The sequence below is a fragment of the Balaenoptera acutorostrata genome, chromosome 6 (genome assembly GCF_949987535.1).
Source record: "Balaenoptera acutorostrata chromosome 6, mBalAcu1.1, whole genome shotgun sequence".
Lineage (NCBI taxonomy): Eukaryota > Metazoa > Chordata > Mammalia > Artiodactyla > Balaenopteridae > Balaenoptera > Balaenoptera acutorostrata.
Genome location: NC_080069.1, coordinates 87936612 through 87961687, shown reverse-complemented (window position 1 = coordinate 87961687; position 25076 = coordinate 87936612). Strand labels below are relative to the sequence as shown.

Sequence of the window (25076 nt, the reverse complement as noted above, 5' to 3'; positions counted from 1 at the left end):
CAAGAAACAAGAAAAATCTCAAACAATCTAAACCTACACTTAAAACAACTAGAGGAAGAAGAACAAAGAAAACCCAAAGTCAGTAGAAGGAAAGAAATCATAAAGATCAGAGCAGAAATAAATGAAATAGAAATGAAGAAAACAATAGCAAAGATCAATAAAACTAAAACCTGGTTCTTTGAGAAGATAAACAAAATTGATAAACACTGAGCCAGACTCACCAAGAAAAAAAAGGAGAGGACGCAAATCAATAAAATTAGAAATGAAAGAGGAGAAATCACAACTGACACTGCAGAAATACAAAGGATTATAAAAGACTACTACAAACAACTGTATGCCAATAAAATGGACAACCATGAAGAAATGGACAAATTCTTGGAAAGGTACAATTTTCCAAGACTGAACCAGGAAGAATTAGAAAATATAAACAGACCTATCACAAGCAATGAAATTGAAACTGTAATTAAAAATCTTCCAACAAACAAAAGTCCAGGACCAGATGGCTTCACAGGTGAATTCTATCAAACATTTAGAGACGAGCTAACACCGATACTTCTCAAACTCTTCCAAAAAACTGCACAGGGAGAAACACTCCCAAATTCACTCTATGAAGCCACCATCATCCTGATACCAAAACCAGAAAAAAGGTATCATAAAAAAAGAAAATTATAGACCAATATAACTGATGAACATAGATGTAAACATCCTGAACAAAATACTAGCAAACAGAATCGAACAGCACATTAAAAGGATCATACACCATGACCAAGTGGGATTTATCCCAGGGATGCAAGGGTTCTTCGATATATGCAAATCAATCAATGTGCTACACCACATTAACAAATTAAGGAATAAAAACCATATGATCATCTCAATAGATGCAGAAAAAGCTTTTGACAAAATTCAATACCTATTTATGATAAAAAACTCTCCAGAAAATGGGCATAGAGGGAACCTACCTCAACATAACAAAGGCCAAATATGACAAACCCACAGCAAGCATCATACTCAATGGTGAAAAGCTGAAAGCATTTCCACTAGGATCAGGAACAAGACAAGGATGTCCACTCTCACCACTCTTATTCAACATAGTTTTGGAAGCCCTAGCCACAGCAATCAGAGAAGAAAAAGAAATAAAAGGAATACAAATTGGAAAAGAAGAAGTAAAACTGTCACTATTTGCCGGTGACATGATACTATACATAGAAAATCCTAAAGATGCCACCAGAAAACTACTAGAACTAATCAGTGGATTTGGTAAGGTTGCAGGATACAAAATTAATGCACAGAAATCTCTGGCATTCCTATACACCAACAACGAAAAATCAGAAAGAGAAATTAAGGAAACACTCCCATTTACCACTGCAACAAAAAGAATAAAATACCTAGGAATAAACCTGCCTAAGGAGGCAAAAGACTTGTACTCAGAAAACTATAAAACACTGATGAAAGAGATCAAAGATGACATAAACAGGTGGAGAAACAGACCATGTCTTTGATTGGAAGAATCAATATTGTGAAACTGACTATACTATCCAAAGCAATCTACAGATTCAATGCAATCCCTATCAAACTACCAACGGCATTCTTCACAGAATTAGAACAAAAAATCTTACAGTTCGTATGGAAACATGAAAGACCCCAAATAGCCAAAGCAATCTTGAGAAAGAAAAACGGAGTTGGAGGAATCAGGCTCCCCAACTTCAAACTATACCACAAAGCTACAGTAATCAAGACAGTATGGTACTGGCACAAAAACAGAAATATAGATCAATGGAACAGGATAGAAAGCCCAGAGATAAACCCACACACATAATGGGCACCCAATTTACAACAAAGGAGGCAAGAACATACAATGGAGAAAAGACAGCCTCTTCAATAACTGGTGCTGGGAAAACTGGACAGCTACACGTAAAAGAATGAAATTAGAACACTACCTAACACCATACACAAAAATAAACTCCAAATGGATTAAAGACTTAAATGTAAGACCAGACAGTATAAAACTTTTAGAGGAAAACATAGGAAAAACACTCTTTGACATAAACCACAGCAAGATCTTTTTTGAAAAATGGTTCTGATGAACCTAGGGGCAGGACAGGAATAAAGACGCAGCCATAGAGAACGGACTTGAGGACAAGGTGGGGAAGGAGAAGCTGGGACGAAGTGAGAGAGTAGCACTGACATATATACACTACCAAATGTAAAATAGATAACTAGTGGGAAGCAGCTGCATTGCACAGGGAGATCAGCTCGGTGCTTTGTGACCACCTAGAGGGGTGGGATAGGGAGGGTGGGAGGGAGGCTCAAGAGGGAGGGGATATGGGGACATGTGTATGCATATGGCTGATTCACTTTGTTATGCAACAGAAGCTAACACGGTATTGTGAAGCAATTATAGTCCAATAAAGATCTATTAAAAAAAATGGTAAAAAAAATACATATATATATTAGGGAGTAGTCAAAAGACAGGAACAGTCTATGCATATAAAAACAAATTAGCTGGTAAACATATAAAAAATGTAAGAGAATTAATAAAGTTGCTGATTATTATAGCCTCTTATTTCCTCCTGCCCTCTAGGCATTTGCTCTTTAATCACGTGAACTGCATTTCATGAAATGGACCCAGGAAGGAATGGCAAGAGAAATCTCAATCGTTCTATTTCAGGTCTCATTAGCAGTCCTGGAAAAAGATTTAAAAGATTAAAAACTCAAAATTAGCTCATTGCAATGAGTTTTGGAAATGACCTATAAACTTTAATTCACAACTTGGTCTTCAATTCAGATTCTTGTGGTCTCCCATGACCCTAAATATTTGATAAATCCTAGTTTCTAAATGGCAAAAACAAAAGTAATAAGTCATATGAAAAATAGGTTTTCTTTAAATAAAGAAAAAGTGTTGACCTCTGCCAGTCGTCTTACTTTTATCAGGAAAGTAAGTAGCCAATAGAATGGAAGGCATCCAATGGATTTATAAACCATGAATGGAGGTTTTCCTTTTCAGAAACAATATGAAGGAAATAGTATAACATAGTGGTTCAATGCATGGGTTATAGAGTCAGATTGTCTATATCTGAATATTTACTTCACCACTTACTACCTATGTGATCTGTGGCAAATAACTCAATCTCAGTTCCCTCATCTTAAAAATGAGGAAAACAGTAAAATCTATGTCTTAGGGTTGTTGTGAAGATTAAATAAGTTAGTATATTTTAGCTCTTACAGCAGCATCTGGCATACGATAAAACCTCAAAATACGTTAGCTGCTGTGGTTCTTATTATTACTAGTATTACTACAATAACTACTACCACTATCACCACCACTATCAACCTGCAGTTACTAAAAGTTTGGCATTGATTCAGAAACACTATAGCAAAACAAAAGAAACACAACATATGCACACCCACCCCCACAGGTTGAAAAAGTGAAAGAGAACTGATTTCAAGTCAGTCCTTCGGTATCTCTTCAAGCTGTTCTGAGAGAAGCTGAGAAGATACCAATATACCAACAATGCACGGCTCATTTCAAGAAGGAATTTGTGTGGTCTGGATAAGTTAATCTCAGAAGAAATGACAAGTTCTCTCACTCAGTTAATCGTTTATCAAACTTTACTGAGGCTTACTATACTATGTATCAGGTATTGAGCCAGATACTAGGAATACAAATGGAAGATTCTATACCTTTAAAAATTTTGCTTTCTTGTCAAAGAAATATACATAGATTATAATATATGATAGGTTATATGATGGATGTATGTACAGGATACTATGGAAGCAGAGGAAAGATCTAAGCTAGACTGTGGAGAAGGAGGAAACAGCATGAAGATTTCCCAGAGGGGGTAACATTTAAACTGAGTCTTAAAGGATAATAACAGATAAATGGGGACAGAATGGGAGAAATCATTCCTCCAGGGGTAAAAGCGGGCAAATGGAGAAAAAAAGAGTACCATTGCCCTACCTACAGCCACACAAAACCAAAAGATCTCTTCTTAAAGCTAAAGGACAGATAGCCATTGGCAGTGTGGGCCTGAATAAGGTATATTTCTGGAATATCTCCTGTTTATACATACCACATCTCCAACCTCCCCAACTCAAAATAAGCCACATTTGGAGAACTGACAGAAAGTTGTGATTAAGAAGAGATTCAAAGACAAGTTTCTCACTTACAACACTGGGCGGCAGCAGTAGGCAATGGTTTCCTCTGGCTTTCTTCTTGACTAGAATACTAGAGGCAGAAAGGAGAAAAAACAAACAAACAAACACGGTAAGAGGCCCAAGTAAAGAAGAAGGAGAAAAACAAAACAAAACAACAACAAAAAAACTATAGCTACCTATAAAAAGGTTTAGCATTTGACTGGAGTCAAATTTCTTATCAAACAGAAACAGATCATCCTGCTGATTTCCCTGTGTGATCCTGACATACAGGCCAGACTATCAGATATGGCATTGGCCCAATGTAACAGGCTAAAGCAGGATAGCAGGAAGGCTATTCTGACCAAAGGCACCTGGGCACCATTCCAGCTCTACCAGGCAGCTGTAGAAGGCTTAGCCTTAGAAGCTCAGAGGACTTAGAAAACTCAAATAATATATAGATTTCCCCATTTGGGTGATGGAACTGAAAACCTCTCTGAGACTTGAGTTTTCTCCATCTTTAAAAAGATGAGGCTTCCTCCCTCACAAGGTCACGTGGGAAGTGAAATTACTTACGTAAGCATGTAATACAACATCTGGTATTTACTAGTGTCCCCTTCCCAGTTATACTCTAACCTCCCCAACACAACCCACCACTATCACCACCAAAAAACAGAGTACTGAAGCCATGAAAAGAAAGTTCAATAAAAGGGAGCCAAATTAAGTTCAAGTCTTGAAGATGGACAAGATTTGGAAAGGCAAAACAAAAAGAAAAAGGTATAAACAAATTAACACAGGTACACAGAGTTTGGAAGAAAAAATGGTTTGGTTCAGAGCCCACTGGAGGATTGGGAAAACATAACTTGGTCTAGCAACTTGCAAATATAGGTTGCAAATATGAGTTTTCATCCTGACTCTGCCATTTATTAATAAACTGTAAGATTCTGGGCAAGACAGAGCTTCTCTAACACTGAAGGAGTCATTCATTCAACAGATATTTCTTGAGTACCTATTATGTGCAAGGCCTTGTTCCAGGCACTGGGGGAATAGAGTTTGTAATCATGGTAAAGAGTTTAGATTTTACTGTAGTCTATTGAGAAGGTATGTAAAGTTTTAAACACCAGAGGGATATGACTTCATTATACTTTAAAAATCACTCTGGCTTCTGTGTGAGAAGAACTGTAGGCAACCAGAGGGGAAATAAGACTAATTATTGCAATTGTCCAGATGAAAGTTGATGGTGGTTTACACATGAGTGTTAGTGGTGAAGGGCATTTCAAGTGGTTGGATACAAAATACAAAACACTTTTTGTATATAAATATACTTTTATATATAAAGTACTTTACAAGAAACAAACTACAATACAAATATCAGAGGTAGACAGTGCTATTACTATTTCCTTTAGGGGAAGGATCAGAAGTCAAGCACAGTTTAAACAATATAAGAGTATTAGTAAAACTGTCAATCATAAAAAAGTTCAAAACTTCTTAAAGGCTAAACAACCCACTCCAAAGTAACAAAGGGACTTGGTTATAATAACTATTATAAATAATGGTGATTTTTATAGGCAGTACACAGGCACAACAGTGACGAAATCATAAAACTTTAAGCATTAAACTAGAAGAATTCAGACTTAATAGATGAGAGTAGATATTTCCAGCAGACATATTTAATGAATCTCTTTCAGGTCCAAAGCAGAAAGCTGAAGACCAGCTAGAGCCTAATTAATAATATTAAGAGAGCTAAGGAAAAAAATCCATAATACCTATGTACAAGAAAATAAAAGTAGTACAAGTAAGGAAAATTATAGGCCAATCTCATTTATGAATACAGATGCAAAAATCCTAGATTACCAAACCAAATCATATGACATTTATTTATCATAAATAAGTCTTTATATTTCTGTGTGAATATGTACGCATATGTATGAATGCTGGCATATAAATTTTCATGTATCATGACCAGAAGGACTTTAAATGAAAGGACAGTTCAATATCTGAAAATCTATTCATGCAATTCACCACACAAACAGACTAAAGGAGAAAAACTTTGTGATCGAACAATGCAGATAAGATCTTGATAAAATCCCTTACTTTTTCATGACAAAATATCTTAGAAAATCAGAAAGAAAATGGAATTTCCTTAATCTGATAAAGCGTACCTATGAAAATCTACAGCAAATATCATACTTCAAGATTTATGAAGCATTCCCCTTATAGTCAGGAAAAAGACAAGGCTTCCCCACTTTCACCATTAAAAATTACACAGGATGTTTTACACAATGAATTTTTAAAAATAAGGGGTCACCAAAAACAAGGAAAGTCTGAGAAAATATTACAGCCAAGAGAAGCCTAAGGAGATATTACAACTAAATGTAACCCAGTGTCCTTTATGGGGTAATGGAACCAAAAAAACGCATGAAATAAAAACTAAGGAAATTTGAAAAAAACTAAGGATTTTTATTTAATAAAACAAAATAAATAGAAATATAAAATATTAACCTTTAGTTAATAATAATATATCAATATTGGCTCATTAATTGTAATAAATGTACCATACTAATGTAAAATGTTAATAATAAGGAAAACTAGAGGGAGGGGGCGGGTAAGATGTGATATGGAAGCCCTCTCTACAAACTGCTTAATATTTAAGTCTGTTAATAAAAACATATGTAAAAATTTCACTTAAAATATAAGACATAAGGATTGAAAAGAGATAAAAACTTATTATTCAAAGATGCAAAAACTAAAAAACCCAAAGGAATCTCTAAACTAGTAGAATTAATAAGAGTTGGTGAATAAGATCAATACTAAAAAAAAAAAAATTGAGCAGCATTGCCTTATATAGATAGCAATGACCTATTAGAAAGTATAATTTTTAAATATACCATTCACAATGATTAGGAATAAACCTAACAAAAGAAGTGTAAAAACTGCATGGAGAAAATAGGTTTTCCTCCTATAAGACTTCTCAACTTTTGATGCTTAACTATATTTATTACGTTTCCTGCTTATTGTCTGTCTCCTCCTATTTGATCCAAGAGGACGTTGATCTTTGTTTTAACTTCTGATGTATACCAAGCACCTACGACAGGGCCTGGTACATAGTGCTCAATAAGTTATCTGGTGAATAAATGACTAAATGAATGTCACCAATAAACGGACAAATGCAAATTTAAATGATAAAGCTCTAAACTCATTAGATTAGCACAAATTTTAAATCTGGCAATAACAAGTATCAGTAAGGATACAGAGCAGCAGAAAAACTGGAATATAAATTGGTATAATTATTTTAGAGAACAACTTAGCAACATCTAGTAACGTTACACAGAGCACATTCCACAACAAAGCAATTCTATTTCCAGGTATATAGCCAGAGAATCTCCCATACATAAGCAGAGAGAAACAGGGTCAGAGATGTTCACTGAAGCATGCATTTATAATAGTGAAAACCTAATTTTCCATGAGTAGGAAAAGTAATAAATAGTGATACTTTTCCACTCTGTCAAGTGGTAGATCCCTAGGCCAGTCTTGACCCAAGAGGTTGCTGTGGATGGGAACTGTTGCACACCATCAGAAAAAAAAAGATAAGATTCTACATTGTGTTTTTAAAATGGTTTTGCAGCGAGTATGACCAAATTTTGATAATCACTGAATCTTGGAGATAAGTGTACAGGTTTCATTTTACTAGTCCTTCAACTTTTATATTTGTTTAAAATTTTTTCATGATAAAAATAGAAAAAAGAAAGGAAGACGCTCCCACTAACCAAAGATGAGACAAGTTTAGCATCAAAAAGAATAAAGATTGCAATGGATTGAAACACAAATATATCAAAATTCATAAATTGATAATAATATGCCACTAAAAAAAAGAAAACAACTCACTGGTCACCTTGAGAAGCTGCTTATGCAACAGCTCATTATTTTGAAAATTGCTAAAGAGAATGTTTTTCTTGCACAGACTTTATTTCAAGTGAACCAAATAGCTGATGAGGCAGACAAATCATAGATAATAAATGTTGAAGAGATGATATAATTAGAAAATCATCATTGTGCAACCCTAATAAAATAATGATTATTATTTGCTGCTAAAACCATTAGGTAAAAGGCTGGTAGGATCACTTTAAAATGGATGAAATAGGCTGACACCAAGTTGAGTCCACTGTGTAATTTTAACATCACTAAAAGTGAGGCAAGACATAATCTGCCTACAAAAAAAAAATAAAAAGATATGTTGTGAAGTCCTAATCCCCAGTACCTATGAATGTGACCTTATCTGGAAATAGAGTCTCTGCAGATGTAATCGAGTTAATCCAATGACTGGTGCCCCCACAAAAATCAATGGAAATTTGAACACAGACACAAAAAGAGATGAGAACGTATCGTGAGGATAGGCAGACACAACCCAGGAAGGCATGTGATAGTGGAGACAGAGACTGAAATAATGTGTCTATAAGCCAAGGAACAGCAAAGACTGCTAGGAAGCACCAGAAAGTAGAAAAAAGGCATGGGACAGCTTCTTCCTCAAAACCTCCAGAAGGAACTGATCCCGCCAACACCTGATGTCAGAATTTTAGCCACCAGAACTGTGAGAGAATAAATTTCTGTTGCTGCAAGCCACCAGTATGTGGTACTTTGTTTTGGCAGCCCTGAGAAACTAACACACTCATCAAATCACTGCATTTTGGCTTCCTGTACTAACCTGTGGATATTGATCATTAATTGACAAATCCAATGGCTCCACTTCATCACTCATCTTCTTTGCTCTCGGTAATATTTCACACTGTCAAGAATTTCTGCCTCAAAACTTTTTTTTCCCTTTGTTCCATAAACGTTTTTCTGGTTCTCCTACTCTCTCTTTCAGGCAGCTCTTCCTCAGTCTCTTTTGTTTCTCAGGATTCTACCTTTGATGTTTCCCAAGGTTTTGTCCCTGTTCTTCAATACTCTTTCTACATACTTTACCTGAGTGAGCTCTTCTATTCCTATGACTTCAATTGCTACAAATATGTTGATAAATCCAAACTCTATGCCCGACCTCATCATACCCTGAGCTTCAGATTCTCTCATGATGTTGCTTACCAGACGTTTCCTAACAGGTTGCCTACCAGACAAATTTTCTAATAGCCCAACATGCCCTAAAGTAAGAAAACTTATCTTTTCCCTCCACCACCACCAACAAAAACATTCCCCATTCTTGCTGGCCCAGGGTGAGCTGATTGTGTTCTATTCTGTGCACAAAACTCATCTCTGGAAATAAGTTAGGACAGCGGGACTAAGCAATGCAATAGTCTAAACATTCCTAAAAAGAGCACACAATAAGGATACATATCCAAAAATCTGGGAATAAGCAGAAAAAAAAGGCTTCTGCTCATCTGTGTAACAAGAGGACAGATTCCCTAGTATAAGCTTGCTCCCCAACAGTCTAGAGCCAGACTAGTGCCAATTCAGCCACTTCTGGGGGACAATGGGAAGAAAAGAAAAAGCAGATAGATCTTTCTAATAATAGGCAATCTTCTAGCTACCTTTTTTCTTTAATGCAGTTTAAATTCTGTCATTCTTCAACATGTTCCTGGGTCGCTCCCTTAAAGTGTCCTATAAAGACACTCTTTACATTGTAAAAAACAGTTCCTACCTCATTGTCAGTTCCCAAGGCATTGATTTGCTCCAATTTGTAGGTCCAATATCTGGCTTCCTCCTCTGGGATATCTATCACAAAAAAGAAGAAACCACATTACCAGGTTAATAATTTTATCATAGGTTGATAATACTTTATTCAATCAAACAATCTAAGTTAGAAGGGTGGTGGTGATGGACTAATTTTACTGATGGCTTGGTTCTTGCCATGAACATTATCTTGAATCTTCACAAAAACCAAAATAATATATTATTATTCCCAATGGATCAGAAGATTTAATATTATTAAGATGTCAATACCTCCTAAAGTGACTGAAAGATCCAACACAGTTGCTATTAAAATCCCAATTTTTTTTTTACAGAAATATAAAACCCTATCCATATGGAATCTCAACAGACCCCAAATACCCAAAATATTCTTGAAAAGGAAGAACAAAGCTAGAGGACTCATACTTCCTTATTTCAAAACCTACTAAAAAGCTATAGTAGGGCTTCCCTGGTGGCGCAGTGGTTAAGAATCTGCCTGCCAATGCAGGGAACACGGGTTCGAGCCCTGGCCCAGGAAGATCCCACATGCCACGGAGCAACTAAGTCCATGTGCCACTACTACTGAGCTTGAGCTCTAGAGCCCGTGAGCCACAACTACTGAGCCCACGTGCCACAACTACTGAAGCCCACGTGCCTAGAGCCCGTGCTCAGCAACAATAGAAGCCACAGCAATGAGAAGCCCACACACCACACCAAAGAATAGCCCCTGCTTGCCGCAACTAGAGAAAGCCACGCATGGCAACAAAGAACCAAAGCAGCCAAAAATAAATAAATAAAATAAATTTTTTTAAAAAGCTATAGTAAATCAAAACGGTATGCTACTGACATAAAGACAGACATATAGACCAATAAAAGAGACTAGAGAGCCCAGAAATAAGGCCTTACATATATGATCAAATGATTTTTTTCAAGGGTACCAAGAACATTCAATGGGGAAAAGCGTCCTTTCAAGAAATGGTGCTGGGGGCTTCCCTGGTGGCGCAGTGGTTGAGAATCTGCCTGCTAATGCAGGGGACACGGGTTCGAGCCCTGGTCTGGGAAGATCCCACATGCCACGGAGCAGCTGGGCCCGTGAGCCACAATTGCTGAGCCTGCGCGTCTGGAGCCTGTGCCCCGCGACGGGAGGGGCCGCGATGGAGAAAGGCCCGCGCACCGCGATGAAGAGCGGTCCCCGCACCGCGATGAAGAGTGGCCCCCGCTTGCCGCAACTGGAGAAAGCCCTCGCACGAACCGAGGACCCAACACAGCCAAAAATAAATAAATAAATAAATAAATAAATAAGAAAATCCTTTAAAAAAAAAAAAAAAAAAAAAAGAAATGGTGCTGGGACTTCCCTGGTGACGCAGTGGTTAAGAATCCGCCTGCCAGCGCAGGGGACACTGGTTCAAGCCCTGGTCTGGGAAGATCTCACATGCCATGGAGCAACTAAGCCCGTGTGCCACAACTACTGAGCCTGCACTCTAGAGCCCGTGAGCCACAACTACTGAGCCCACATGCCACAACTACTGAAGCCCGTGCGCCTAAAGCCCATGCTCCACAACAAGAGAAGCCACCACAACGAGAAGCCCGTGCACCACAACGAGGAGTAGCCTCCACTCGCCACAACTAGAGAAAGCCCGTGCACAGCAACGAAGACCCAATGCAGCCAAAAATAAATAAATAAATAAGTAAATTTATTTTTAAAAAAAAAGAAATGGTGCTGGCACTACTAAATATAAACAGAAAACGGGGACCTGCTGTATAGCACAGGGAACTATACTCAATATTTTGTAGTAATCTATGAGGGAAAAGAATTTGAAAAAAAACAGATGTGTACGTATTATAACTGGATCACTTTGCTATACACCTGAAACTGACACAACACAGTGGATCAACTACACTTCAATTAAAAATTCAAAAATAAATAAAATCTTATTTTTAAAAAAAATAAATTTTTTTAAAAAAAGAGAGAGAAAACATAGGCAGAACACTCTCTGACATAAATCACAGCAAGATCTTTTTTGATCCACCTCCTAGAGTAATGAAAATAAAAACAAAAATAAACAAAAGGGACCTAATGAAACTTAAAAGCTCTCACAGCAAAGGAAACCATAAACAAAATGAAAAGACAACCCACAGAATGGGAGAAAATATTTGCAAACGAAGTGAACAAAAAGGGATTAATCTCCAAAATACACCAACAGCTCGTGCAGCTCAATATCAAAAAACAAACAACCCGATCAAAAAATGGGCAGAAGATCTAAATAGACATTTCTCCAAAGAAGACATACAGATGGCCAAGAGGCACATGAAAAGATGCTCAACATCGCTAATTATTAGAGAAATGCAAATCAAAACCACAATGAGGTATCACCTCACACCAGTCAAAATGGCCATCATTAAGAAATCTACAAACAATAAATGCTGGAGAGGGTGTGGAGAAAAGGGAACCCTCTTACACTGTTGGTGGGAAAGTAACTTAGTACAGCCAGTATGGAGAACAGTATAGAGGTTCCTTAAAAAACTAAAAATAGAGCTACCATATGATCCAGCAATCCCACTCCCGGGCATATACCTGGAGAAAACCATAATTCAAAAAGATATATGCACCCCAATGTTCATTGCAGCACTATTTACAATAGCCAGGACATGGAAGCAACCTAAATGTCCATCGACAGGTGAATGGATAAAGAAGATGTGGTACACATATACAATGGAATATTACTCAGCCATAAAAAAGAATGAAATAATGCCATTTGCAGCAAAATGGATGGACTTAGAGATTGTCATACTGAGTGAAGTTAAATCAGACAGAGAAAGACAAATATATGATATCACTTATATGTGGAATCTAAAAAAAAAATGGTACAAATGAACCTATTTACAAAACAGAAATAGGGTCACAGTTGTAGAAAACAAACTATGGTTACTAAGGGGGGGAGGGATAAATTGCGACATTGGGATTGACATATATATAAAATAGATAACTAATAAGGACCTACTATATAGCACAGGGAACGCTACTCAATAATCTGTAATGACCTATATGGGAAAAGAATCTAAAAAAGAGTGGATATATGTATATGTATAACTGATTCACTTTGCTGTACAGCAGAAACTAACACAACATTGTAAATCAACTATACTCCAATAAAAATTAATTTAAGAAAAAGAAAGAAAAGGTGCTAGGATAACTGAGTACCTACATGCACAAAATGAAGGTAGACCCTTATTTAACATCATATAGAAAAATTAACTCAAAATGGATCAAAACCTAAATGCAAGACCCAAAACTAGAAAACTCTTAGAAAAAAACATAGGGCCAAAACGGCCCCACACTGGATTTAGCAGTGATTTCTTGGATAGGACACCAAAGGCACAGGCAACAACAACAAAAAATAGACAAATTAGACTTCATTAAAATTAAAAACTTTTCTGCATCAAAAGACAGTATCAACAGAATGAAAAGGTAACACACAGAATAGGAGAAAATATTTGCAAATCATATATCTGATAAGGGATTAATCCCCAGAATATATAAAGAACTCCTAAAACTCAACAGTAACAAAAACCCAATTCAAAAATGGGCAAAGGACTTGATAGACGTTTCTCCAAAGAAGATATAAAAATAGCCAAAAAGCACATAAAAAGATGCTCAATCATTAGGGAAACTACAATGAGATACCACTGCACACTCATTGGGTTGGCTACTATCAAAAAAACAGGGGGAAAAAACCCCAAAAAACAAAATAACAAGTGTTGGTGAGGATGTGGAGAAATTGGAACCCTTGTACACTGTTGGTGGTAGTGTAAAATGGTACAGCTACTATGGAGAACAGCATGGCGATTCTTCAAAAAATTAAAAATAGAATTACCATATGATCCAGAAATTCCACTTCTGGGTATGTTCCCAAAACAACTGAAAGCTGAATCTCAAAGAAATATTTGCATACCCATGTTCTCAGCATTATTCATAATAGCTAAAATGTGGAAGCAACCTAAATGTCCATCAATGACTGAATAGATAAGCAAAATGTGATATATACATACTAGGGAATATTATTCAGTCTTAAAAAGGGAGGAAATTTTGACATATGCTACAGCATAGATGAACCTTGAGGATATTATGCTAAGTGAAATAAGCCAGTCACAAAAAAACAAATACTGTATGATTCCAATTATATGAGGTACTTAGAGTAGTCAAAATCAGAGATAGAAAGTAGAATGGTGGTTGCCAGGGGCTGGGGGCAGAGGGGAATGGGGAGTTATTGTTTAATGGGTATAGAGTTTCAGTTTTGCAAGATGAAAAGAGCTATGGATATGAATAATGGTGATGGTAGCACAGCGTTATGAATGTATTCATACCACTGAATTGTATATTTTAAATGGCTGAGATAGTTAATTTTGTGTTACATGTATTTTACCACAATAAAAAAAAGAGTAAAGAAAAATGGTACACATACCCTCATTGTATATATTTAAGATGGACTATAACAACTTCCAAAAAAATGAAACATCTTTTAAAAACATCAAATGTGGGCTTCCCTGGTGGCGCAGTGGTTAAGAATCCACCTGTCAGTGCAGGGGACTCGGGTTCGAGCCCTGGTCCGGGAAGATCCCACATGCCGCGGAACAACTAAGCCTGTGCGCCACAACTACTGAGCCTGCGCTCTAGAGCCCGTGCGCCACAACTACTGAGCCCACGTGCCACAACTACTGAAGCCCACATGCCTAGAGCCTCTGCTTCGCAACAAGCAAAGCCACCGCAATGAGAAGCCCGCACACCGCAAGGAAGAGTAGCTCCCACTCGTTGCAAGTAGAGAAAGCCCACGCGCAGCAATGAAGACCCAACGCAGCCAAAAAGAAATAAATAAAATTAAAATTAAAATTAAAAAATCAAACATACCCACATATTCAGCACAAAAGAGAAACACTGAGACAAAATATGGATCAGGTCAACTTTGGTGACATTTAAACAGGTACACTTTTTAGTAGTCCACATGAAGGAATCAAATACAGTCCTTTCTCCTTTGTCCCTCCTATCCAAAATTTCACCTCCTTCCCCTCAAACCGCTCTTCAGCATTTGGTGGCAATATTTCAAAGTCTTATAATAAAACCTTCAAGTAATTTACTACCTAATTTGTACAGCACTCCTCAGCCATAAAATGGTTTACTTTGCATTTGTTGAAAAGAAGTGAGAGGGGAGGAAGAGCTGCTCTGCTGCAGTCTATAAGTTCTGATGTAGAACAAATTCACCAAGATACATTGTTAAGTAGAAAACAGCAAGGGACAGTGAATGTGTTAGAATATGCTACTATTTGTTTTTAATAGGGGTTGGGGGTCTACATATATGCTTATAGATTCAAAGACTGCCCCTGGAAAGATATACAAGAAAGTATTAATTGTGGTAGCCTATAAGAAAGAAAGATAACTGATTTGTGAGGGAGACCTAATTTTCCCTGAGTAACTTTTTAAACCATTGTGCATGTATTACTGCCTCACCCCTCAAAATAGCTTTAAGGAGAAAAATACAGAGCTACAAGGATGTTTATTGCAGTACTATTTATAATAGTACAAACTTTGAACAATCTAAGTATCCAACAAGAGGAGTGGTTAAATATATTACAGTTTAAATTAAAAGCCCAGGCTCTGGAGCCAAATCATCCGAGTTTCAATGCTGGCTTTACCACTTACTATCTATATCTAAATGACCTTAGGCAAAAGATTTAAATACTTTCTGCCTCTGTTCCCTCATCTCTAAAATGGAAATAATATTTGGGTCTACCTCAAAGGATTGAAGTGAGGATTAAATGAGGTAACATTTGTAAATGCTTCGTGATATACCCACTGCACACAGTTACTGGTCAACAAATGTTATTTTTATTATTATTGTGCATTCATACAATAAAATAAAATCAACCACTGAAACACATTTTATATAACATTTATATTATAATTATGTTATTGGTAAATAAAACACATTAAAATGTAATATATACAGTGCCATTTTATAGGAAAAACTGTATATGCGTATTAAAAAAACTAAAAGAAACATAACATAAAAAACATCTCTAGTAGGTGAGATCACAAGAAATCTTTGTCCTTTTGCACACCTGTATTTTCTGAACTTACAACATAATTTTAAAAATTAAAAGTTACTAATTTTAAAAGATGATGGTATAAAATTTAATAGAATATTTCAGAGGTTTCTTAATTATCCAAAGGAAAATTCCTTTGCTGAAATATGGCATGCTGCAAGCCAAAATCTTCCTTAAGAAGGACCCTTTAAGTTTTCAAAAACTATATCCCAAACATGGTTATCATAGAGACAAAAGCTTATTAGCACACTCACATTAACTCACAAAGACACTTATCTGAGAGTTTACCTTAACGTTTATTCAAAAAAAAAATTTATTAGGTGCCTATTACGTGCCAAGCAAACACTAGAGATACCAAAATAAACTATGCAAGTGCCCTTATGAAACAAAATCTAAATAGAAATGTATACTACTCCCTATGACACAAAACAAGTGATGCAGTTTTGAAAGAGAGGAATGTTTACTTAAAATGCAACGGGGAGTCGACTGACCAACTTCCAGCATGGCAGTGTGAGGAGCTCCACAGATCTACTTCCTAGAGAATATACTTAAAAAAAATACCATTTAAAGTCTCTAGAAATGGTCCTAAGAAACATATATTCAAGAAAATCTACTACAACTTTAAGAATAGCCAATTTCTGTTGTATTTGAACCAAGACCCATCCCCACCCACCCCCTCCCAATTCAACAAGACAGAAACTCCATTCCAGACTAGTACAGCTGAGAACACAGCATTAAGAATACAAGCAACTAAGCCACAAGCAAGAACTCCAATTACTTTTCTCTTCACCTGCAACTTGGCCTACAGACACACAAGAAAGTCTTCTTTTCTATTTTTCTGAAGTAATAGTTGCTCTGAGTTTAGTTATTTCTGAGCTTACTGGAAAATCATGCCATTTTTGCTCAAAGCACCATAAGGTACAACATATAAATAGATTGAAATCATAAGACAGCAGCAACAACAATAGTATACATGAATATCAGTAAACAGTCAAAATTAAAACTGTATAAAGTTAAATTAAATTAAACAAGATACCAACATTTAAAAATTGGGAAATTACAAAATGTTGGCAAAGATATGCAGAAAAGAGACACCTGAGACATAGTTGGTAGAAATATAAACTGGTACAATCTTTTTTTTTTTAACACAAGCAACTTGGCAGTACTAGGAAGAGTAACGATGCACATACCTTTTGACCTATTCTTTATTTAATTAATTTTTATTGGAGTATAGTTGATTTACAATGTTGTGTTAGCTTCTACTGTACAGCAAAATGAATCAGCTATACATATACATATATCCCCTCTTTTTTGGATTTCCTTCCTTTTAGGTCCCCAGAGTAGACTTCCCTGTGCTTTACACAGTATGTTCTCATTAGTTATCTCTTACACATAGTATCAGTAGTGTATATATGTCAATCCCAATCTCCCAATTCCTCCCACCTGCCCTGCTTTCCGCCTTGGTATCCATACTGTTTGTTCTCTACGTCTGTGTCTCTATTTCTGCTTTGCAAATAAGATCATCTATACCGTTTTTCTAGATTCCACATATACGCATTAATATACGATATTTGTTTTTCTCTTTCTTTCTGACTTACTTCACTCCATATGACACTCTCTAGGTCCATCAACATCTCTACAAATGACCCAATTTCGTTCCTTTTTATGGCTGAGTAATATTCCATTGTATACATATACCACATCTTCTTTATCCATTCCTCTATTGATGGACATTTAGGTTGCTTCCATGTCCTGGCTATTGTAAATAGTGCTGCAATGAACATTGGGGTGCATGTGTCGTTTTGAATTATGGTTTTCTCTGGGTATATGACCAGTAGTGGGATTGGTGGGTCATAGAGTAGTTCTATTTTTAGTTTTTTATGGAACCTCCATATTGTTCTCCATAGTGACTGTACCAATTTTGTTTCCCATCAACAGTGTAGGAAGGTTCCCTTTTCTCCACACCCTCTCCATTATTTATTGTTTGTAGATTTGACCTATTCTTTAAATTCTACTTTAAGGAATTTATCCTAGATTCATAAATGGGCATAGATAAAGCTGTTCGTTACAGCGGTATATCAAAAAAAACTGGAAACAACCTACATGTCAATCAATAAAGGATTGCAAAAAAAAAGGATTGCTTAGATAACTTATGATATAAAGCAGCTGTTGAGATCAGCAAGATAGATCTTAAAGTATAACATGAAATGATGTCCAAAATAATATGCTTTAGTTTATACAATACTATCACCATATATAGTACATAGAGTATGACCCAAATTTTGTCAAAATAAATTTCTAGAGAAGAAATTTCTTGTACCTAAACCAAGACACAAGAAAGTTAACAGTGGTTTATTTCTGGGGAATGCAAAGGAGGTCAAAAGAAGTAGGAAGAGAAACTTAACTTTTTATCCAGGTACATTTCCGTGCTATTTGAATTTTTATAAGGAACATGTATTTTTGTGTGATTTTTTCTTTTTTCTTTTTTTTGGCTGCGTTGGGTCTTCACTGCTGCATCGGCTTTCTCTAGTTGTGTTGAGCCGGGGCTACTCTTCGTTGTGGTGCATGGGCCACTCATTGCAGTGGCTTCTCTTGTTGCGGAGTACAGGCTCTAGGCGCCCGGGCTTCAGTAGTTGTGGCTCGCGGGCTCTAGAGCACAGGCTCAGTAGTTGCAGCACACGGGCTTAGTTGCTCCACAGCACGTGGGATCTTCCCGGACCAGGGCTAGAACCCTTTCCTCTGCGTTGGCAAGTGGATTCTTAACCACTGAGCCACCAGGGAAGCCCTTTTTGTGTGATTTTTAAAATTACTTTGTAAATTACTATTCTATTTATTAGTGCTACTTCAATGCTTAAATTGACAAATCACAAGGTATATATTCACTTCAAGGCAATAAATGTTAAAATATTATCAAAAGAATAAATCACTGATACTCTGACAAGCAGGTATTTTATTATAATAAACAGTTATAAGAAACTAAATGACTTGAAAAGAATGCTTTCAGTGTGGATTCTTTAATGAGCACCATTCTAGAGTCTACTTTGCACATTCCTGAGCTAGGTGTTATAGGGAATGGAGTGGAAGACAGAATGTCCTGAAAGGAGATGGCTGACAAAAGACACAGTAAGAAAACAACTAACAAACAATTTCAAACAATGTGGTAAAAAGTATTAAATGGTTTTTTAAATCTAATCAGACTCACCAAAAGGCAACTCAAATCTTGTATCCAGCAAAATTTTATGGGGAGTTGGGTTTTTAGTTCCACAGATCTCATCATCTTTCATTAATGTCTCTGCCTCCAACGTGGACCATTCCCCAGGCCCTTCCTAGAAAAGAGATCTAAGATTAAACTTCACTCTTTCATGATAACCCTCTTGGTTAAAAGGCCAGGTCTTTTTCTCTCATTTTCCTTGTCAGAGAGCTTCTGAGGGCCATTCACATATCCTAATGAGGCAAACACATCAGAGTCACCACCAGCCTCTGCTGTATGTGGCTTCTGTTCTCCCTCTTTGGTGGGAGAGCAGCTTTCACTGTGCTCAGCTTTCTGCCAGCCCACCGAGGATAGAATTTCCAGAGCGCTAAACTCAAAAACAAAGCATCTCCATGGATCAATATTTAATCTGTACAATTCTTAATGACTATGTCACTTAATGTGTCACTATTTCTAATCACTAAAGAGCTAGTAACATTGCTAGTTAAGTTGACCTGAACTGGGACCACAGTGAAAATATTCAAAGAGAGTGTCATAGGGAAATGATGCTGAGTTATGTTCTAATCTGGTGAAGTGGAGTGGAAATTCAGTCTTGAAAATAGTGTATTAAGACAAGTGTGAATACCAATTGCCAAGCCTGTAGTTCCTTAAACTCTGTTAAGGTTATATGTGGAAGAAGGAAGACTGAAATCAGGTCCCTGGGATAGGTGACTCAAAGAGCTGGCTGAGGAAGTTTAATGGGACTCCTCTCAGAACAGTGTCTTAGAGGGAATGCAGAAGCCACAGGTATCCTAGATCTCTCTCTCTCACACACACACACACACACACTCTCTCTCTCTCCCTCTCCCCCCACCCCTCTCTCCCCCTCCCTCGCACTGCCCTCCTTCACCCTGCTGATCCCACCCACCCCACCACCACCACACACACACAGAGTACTCAGAAGGGGCTATCTACCTGATAAGGCTAAATAGGTACTCTGGCACCTCTGAGTTCAGTCACAGGGCAGAGGGAAGGCCAGACTTAAATAAAATGCCCTGAACCTCTGGGTGACATTAGGAATAAGCTGGTTTTATGTCCTCTAATTAGAAAGGGGGCAGAGAAATCTGAGCTATATGGATGAACATTAGCTGAATGGAGCTAGGATGCAGAGAAGCAAGGGATAGAACCCTACCTCCAAATGGGCAATGCACTGACTGACCTCATCTGACTGACGAATAGTCTTCAGTGCAATCCACACAGTCCCCACCATGGTGTCCCAGATCAGTCCTTTGTTCCATACTTCCACACTTAGACCCAGGTCCAGGCGACTAATCTCACTGAAGGAAAGAAGAAAGCCCTTTTTAGAAAACCAGGTAATATGAAAGAAACATCTACATCTCCTGTTTTGCTAAACCTTGAGTATGTCCTGATCAGGATCCTGTCATCAGGGAAAAATCAAAATGTCCCTGATGCTGCAACCACTCTTTAGGTTCCTAGAAACCTATGTAGGGTATGCACAGAAAAATGCCTCTGTCAGTCTGTTCCCTCTCCTTTGGAGCTACAATCATGGTTAGACTAATACAGTTTCACAAGAACAATGAAGCCAAGCAATGAGGGCATTACTGCCAGGAGTGTCTGCCTACAATCTCCAAACTTAAGCAACAGTTTTATATGTTTTATTGTAATACTAGCACTGCCTCCAACTTATACCTCTGGATACAGGGAACTATGAGGAAAAAGCAAGGCTTCTTTATAACAAATATGAAAGGGAATCCAAGCAAAAGTAAAAGGGGCCATGAGAAGATCTAAGTTTGATGGGAACATGTGGTCAGAGGCAGGTGAGGGACACTGGAGTGTGCTAGTTCATTATCAGTTAAAGCAGGTACTGTCACTTATAAACAAAATGATCACAGGATAATGATAAATACAATGATTTTCCTGTAATAATAACAAGGAAAAATTATTTAAAAGGAAATTATTCCAGAGAGCCAGGTGACCACTAAGCAAAAGCAGTGTCATACATGGAAGAATATCAGCTTGGAAGGGTTAACTCAAAAATAATTATGGACTTAAGGTGAAACAAGCAAACACTTATGTTAATGCTAAAAACATTCTCCAGAAAGCTCTTATGGAAACACAAGGTTATTTGAGGGGAAATGTAAGAAAGATGAGAAAAGGACAATTCCAGCAGCCAGGAAAAAAAGGCCAATTTTTCCAGCGGAAAAACAGAAAGGTATTCTCAGGAAAACAACAGCTATTAATCACATGTAGAAGTTTCAAGTTTGTGCTTTAGAGATAGCTTGGCTTCCCTGTTGTACTATTAAGATACATGTTCTCAGATTCACTAGTTTGGGATGTGGCCTTATAGCCATAAAATTCATATCAAGTGTGTTGAAAACAAGTGAAGCAAAGCAAATTTGCCTCTTTTACATAAATACAGAAGAATAGAAAAGTACTGAGTTCATTTTTTTCATTTATGTTCCCTGACATGTACAATTCATATGGCTTGGTACATTGGGGAAGACACACAATATAGGACCTAGCTCCTATCTTTAAAAACTTCCAAGCTATCTGGAGAGCTGTTCAAAACCAAAAAGTAGGTGACTAAACCCAGCCACTATGTTAGGGCATTCACAGTGGGGAAACTGAGCTTTTGGCACACAGTTTCATTCAGCCTAATTAATTGATTAGCCTTGGAAAAATATATGTAACAGCCCCAAATCTTTTGAATCTGGAAAAGAAAAATTGCTTGGGGATATATATACAATATTCCCAAAGCAAGTCCTAAATAGCCTCTCAAGCCAATAGCTAAAAGAAATAGCCAGAGGTCTTTACAGCTTGACTTGGACAGATAAAGAAGAAAACCTGTTCTTCAGGGAACTCTGGGGAATAAAGCCCTAACAATGAGGATATCTTCGGTGAGAAGTCTCTTATCTACATCTGCTCAGATGGCCCAACTAAGAGAAGTCTGAGAGCTCTGTTTATGCCTCATCCCCAGAGCTCTGGGGAAGTTTCTGTTCTGTTAACTCAATCGACAGTATATGTGCACACATGTATATAAGATTCTGAGCTAGGCAAATTCACAGTAAGTGAAGATGCCCTCCTTGCCCTTAAGAAATGAACAATTGGGCTTCCCTGGTGGCGCAGTGGTTGAGAGTCTGCCTGCCAATGCAGGGTACACGGGTTCGAGCCCTGGTCTGGGAGGATCCCGCATGCCGCGGAGCACCTGGGCCCGTGAGCCACGATTACTGATCCTGCGCGTCTGGAGCCTGTGCTCCGCAACAAGAGAGGCCGCGATAGTGAGAGGCCCGCGCACCGCGATGAAGAGTGGCCCCCGCTTGCCATAACTAGAGAAAGCCCTCGCACAGAAACGAAGACCCAACACAGCCAAAAATAAATAAATAAATAAATTTAAAAAATAATCTGTTAAAAAAAAAAAAAAGAAATGAACAATCTAGTCCTGGAAATAAGACAAAGAAATACTAAAGATAAATGAGAAGTACCAAAATGAATATTAGATGCTACCACATAATACATTAGGGAGAAAAAAAAAGGAGAAAGGGGAACAAGTGACCAGCAATGGAGTTACCAGTGACAGAAGAGCAGGATACGAGGAATAAGGAATAGGAGCAGTAAGGTGGATAATGTAGCTAATAAAACCTGTGTGTAGAAGGAGAGAGGACAAAATTCACACAGCATCTCAAGGTGGGAGACAGAAGAAAAGTCACACATATCACAGTAGGGTTGAAAGGTAAGTGCTATGGGAAATTGGAAAATAAGTAAAAATAAAGCTACTATGCTTTATATGCTTTATTTGATCAGAGACTGCAGAAGATTGATATGTTTCACATGCTGGGAACAGTTATAACAGCGAGTGATTATTAGAGCCAACTGGAAATCAAAAGAAAGCAGGATTGCTAAGTTTATATACCACAGCCAGAACTGTGGTATGGCTAACAGGGAAGAGACTTGAAAAAACTGTTCATACTTGACTTTACACGAGTGAAGAAAGAAACAAATGGTCTCACTCTGATGTCAATATAACAGATAGGAAGAAATGAGGTTCATAATCTTGAGAGAGAGGCAACCAGTGAGAAATTTGACACCACTAGCCTCTTCTTGAAGCCCCAGTTCTTCAGCTTCCAGGACACTACTATCTCGTTTCTCCTTCTTGCTCTCTGTTCACTCCTCCCTAGTCCTCTTTGTCCCCTCTTTAAATGCTGGTGCTCTCCAGGCTCTACCCCAGGCCCTTTTCTCACCCAACACACTCTTCCTAAGCTTTCTCGTCTATGCCTATGGCTTCAACTGACCAAAATATTTCTCCAACCCAGGCTTCCATGAGTACCAGGTTCAAGTTTCTAACTTATCTTCCATAACTTTCTTCTTACCTGTCCTATAAGAACTTCAAATATAAGCTTGTCCATAACTGATATATTATTATCTCCTATCCTAATGAGTAGCACACCACTCACCCAATCATCCAAGACAAGTCTTGGTTCTACCTCCTTAACAGCTTCTATCCATCCTTTTCTATCTATCCTTCTGTTACTGTCTTAGCCCAAACCCTCATAATCTTAACCTTTAACTATTATAATAAAGTTTCCTAAATGGTACTATAAGCAGCAATATATTAAAAGCCCAGAGGATTGGAATGTTTCCCCATAAAAAGAGTCATCCTGTGTCTGAGATGGACTATAAAACTCGCAAAGCAATGTCACTTCAATCACAAATTTCACTGCAATTTTAATACATTTTCTTGGTTGACCTCCTTGTGCCCACCTTCCCAAAAAATAAGCATAACCTTGTAAGCGAGAGTAGACCTTTACAGATAAGGAAACTGACACTCAGAGAAGCTAAGTGATTTGGTCAGCCCTTCAAAATGATATTGTACATTTTTCTTCCCTTTCCTAGAGCAGAAAAAAAAAATTGTTGAAATTTAAGAGGAAAAAAGGAAATAGCAAGTTTTTGAAGCCAGAGCTTACAATCATAATATACTAAATTTTGTGTCATATGCAAGTACTTCTACTAATATTTACTCATTTTTATTAATTAGATGAAGGTAGAACATTTTACTCCATAAAGCAAAAGGATTATAAGCACAGACATCCTCATCTTCCAAAGCAGGTGACTTGGAAACACACAGTCCTCACATGCATAACCACATTCCTTCAAGAAGCCTTCTGAGAATCAAAGAAAGATTAAGTTAGGTTTAATATCATGCTCCATATGTTATACTATACCTAATTCTGACCACTAGGAAAATCTGACTAGGTAGTGTTTTCACCCATGTAAACTGAGCATTTACTCAAATTCATAATTCGCCTCTGAAAATAGATTACAAATCGGGAGACAACAAAACTGCAGATGTACTTTACCTACCACACACCTCACTTGTTCCTCTCTCTAGTTTTCAAAAAGAATATTTAACATGCTATTAAAATGTGTTTTTAAATATTTAACATATTTTATAAGTCTTAGATATACACAAAATCTTCAGCCTCTACTTGTTTAATCCAATGTGATTACCTTGGAAATATTGTCAAATATTGTAGGCATGCTGCTGCTGCTGCAAAGTACTTACAACATAAAATCTTGTTCCCAGGAAGGTTGATCACCACGGACTGCTACAGTTGTGCTCTTCACATTTTGCACTTTCAGGGTCACATATGTGTTAAATTTGTCTTTGAAAAAATGCAAAACAAAGATATAATACTTAGTGCTCAGATGGTTATCCAGTCTCACAAAGTCCTTGGAATTAAGTAATGTCCAAATTACAGTATATGTAAGAAAAAATGGAATTATATATTGTATAATATAGCATCATTCTAAGCAGAGAGGTACAGAAAAATTAGAAAACACACACTATTCTCAAAAGCATAATCTACAATAGTGTTTTTCAAATTTAAGGACTATATTTTATATTTGACCAGTAGATACACATACACACACATATAAACAAAAACAAAAGCTTTATGAAATGCAAGATGTGATACAT

General features: G+C 37.2%; 1 protein-coding gene across 3 annotated transcripts in view; it reads right to left on the bottom strand.

Annotated features, from left to right (window-relative positions):
* The window catches only part of UNC13B (unc-13 homolog B), a 238082-nt gene that overhangs the window by 148497 nt on the left and 64509 nt on the right, over window positions 1-25076 (bottom strand). For all 3 annotated transcript variants that reach the window (XM_057548317.1, XM_007196950.2, XM_007196952.2), the window contains exons 3-7: window positions 24663-24762; window positions 20301-20418; window positions 19094-19217; window positions 9764-9837; window positions 4168-4225 (exon numbers count right to left, since the gene is read on the bottom strand). In XM_057548317.1, coding sequence (XP_057404300.1) covers window positions 4168-4225; window positions 9764-9837; window positions 19094-19217; window positions 20301-20418; window positions 24663-24762 — 474 coding nt within the window. The remainder of the gene's footprint in view (window positions 1-4167; window positions 4226-9763; window positions 9838-19093; window positions 19218-20300; window positions 20419-24662; window positions 24763-25076) is intronic.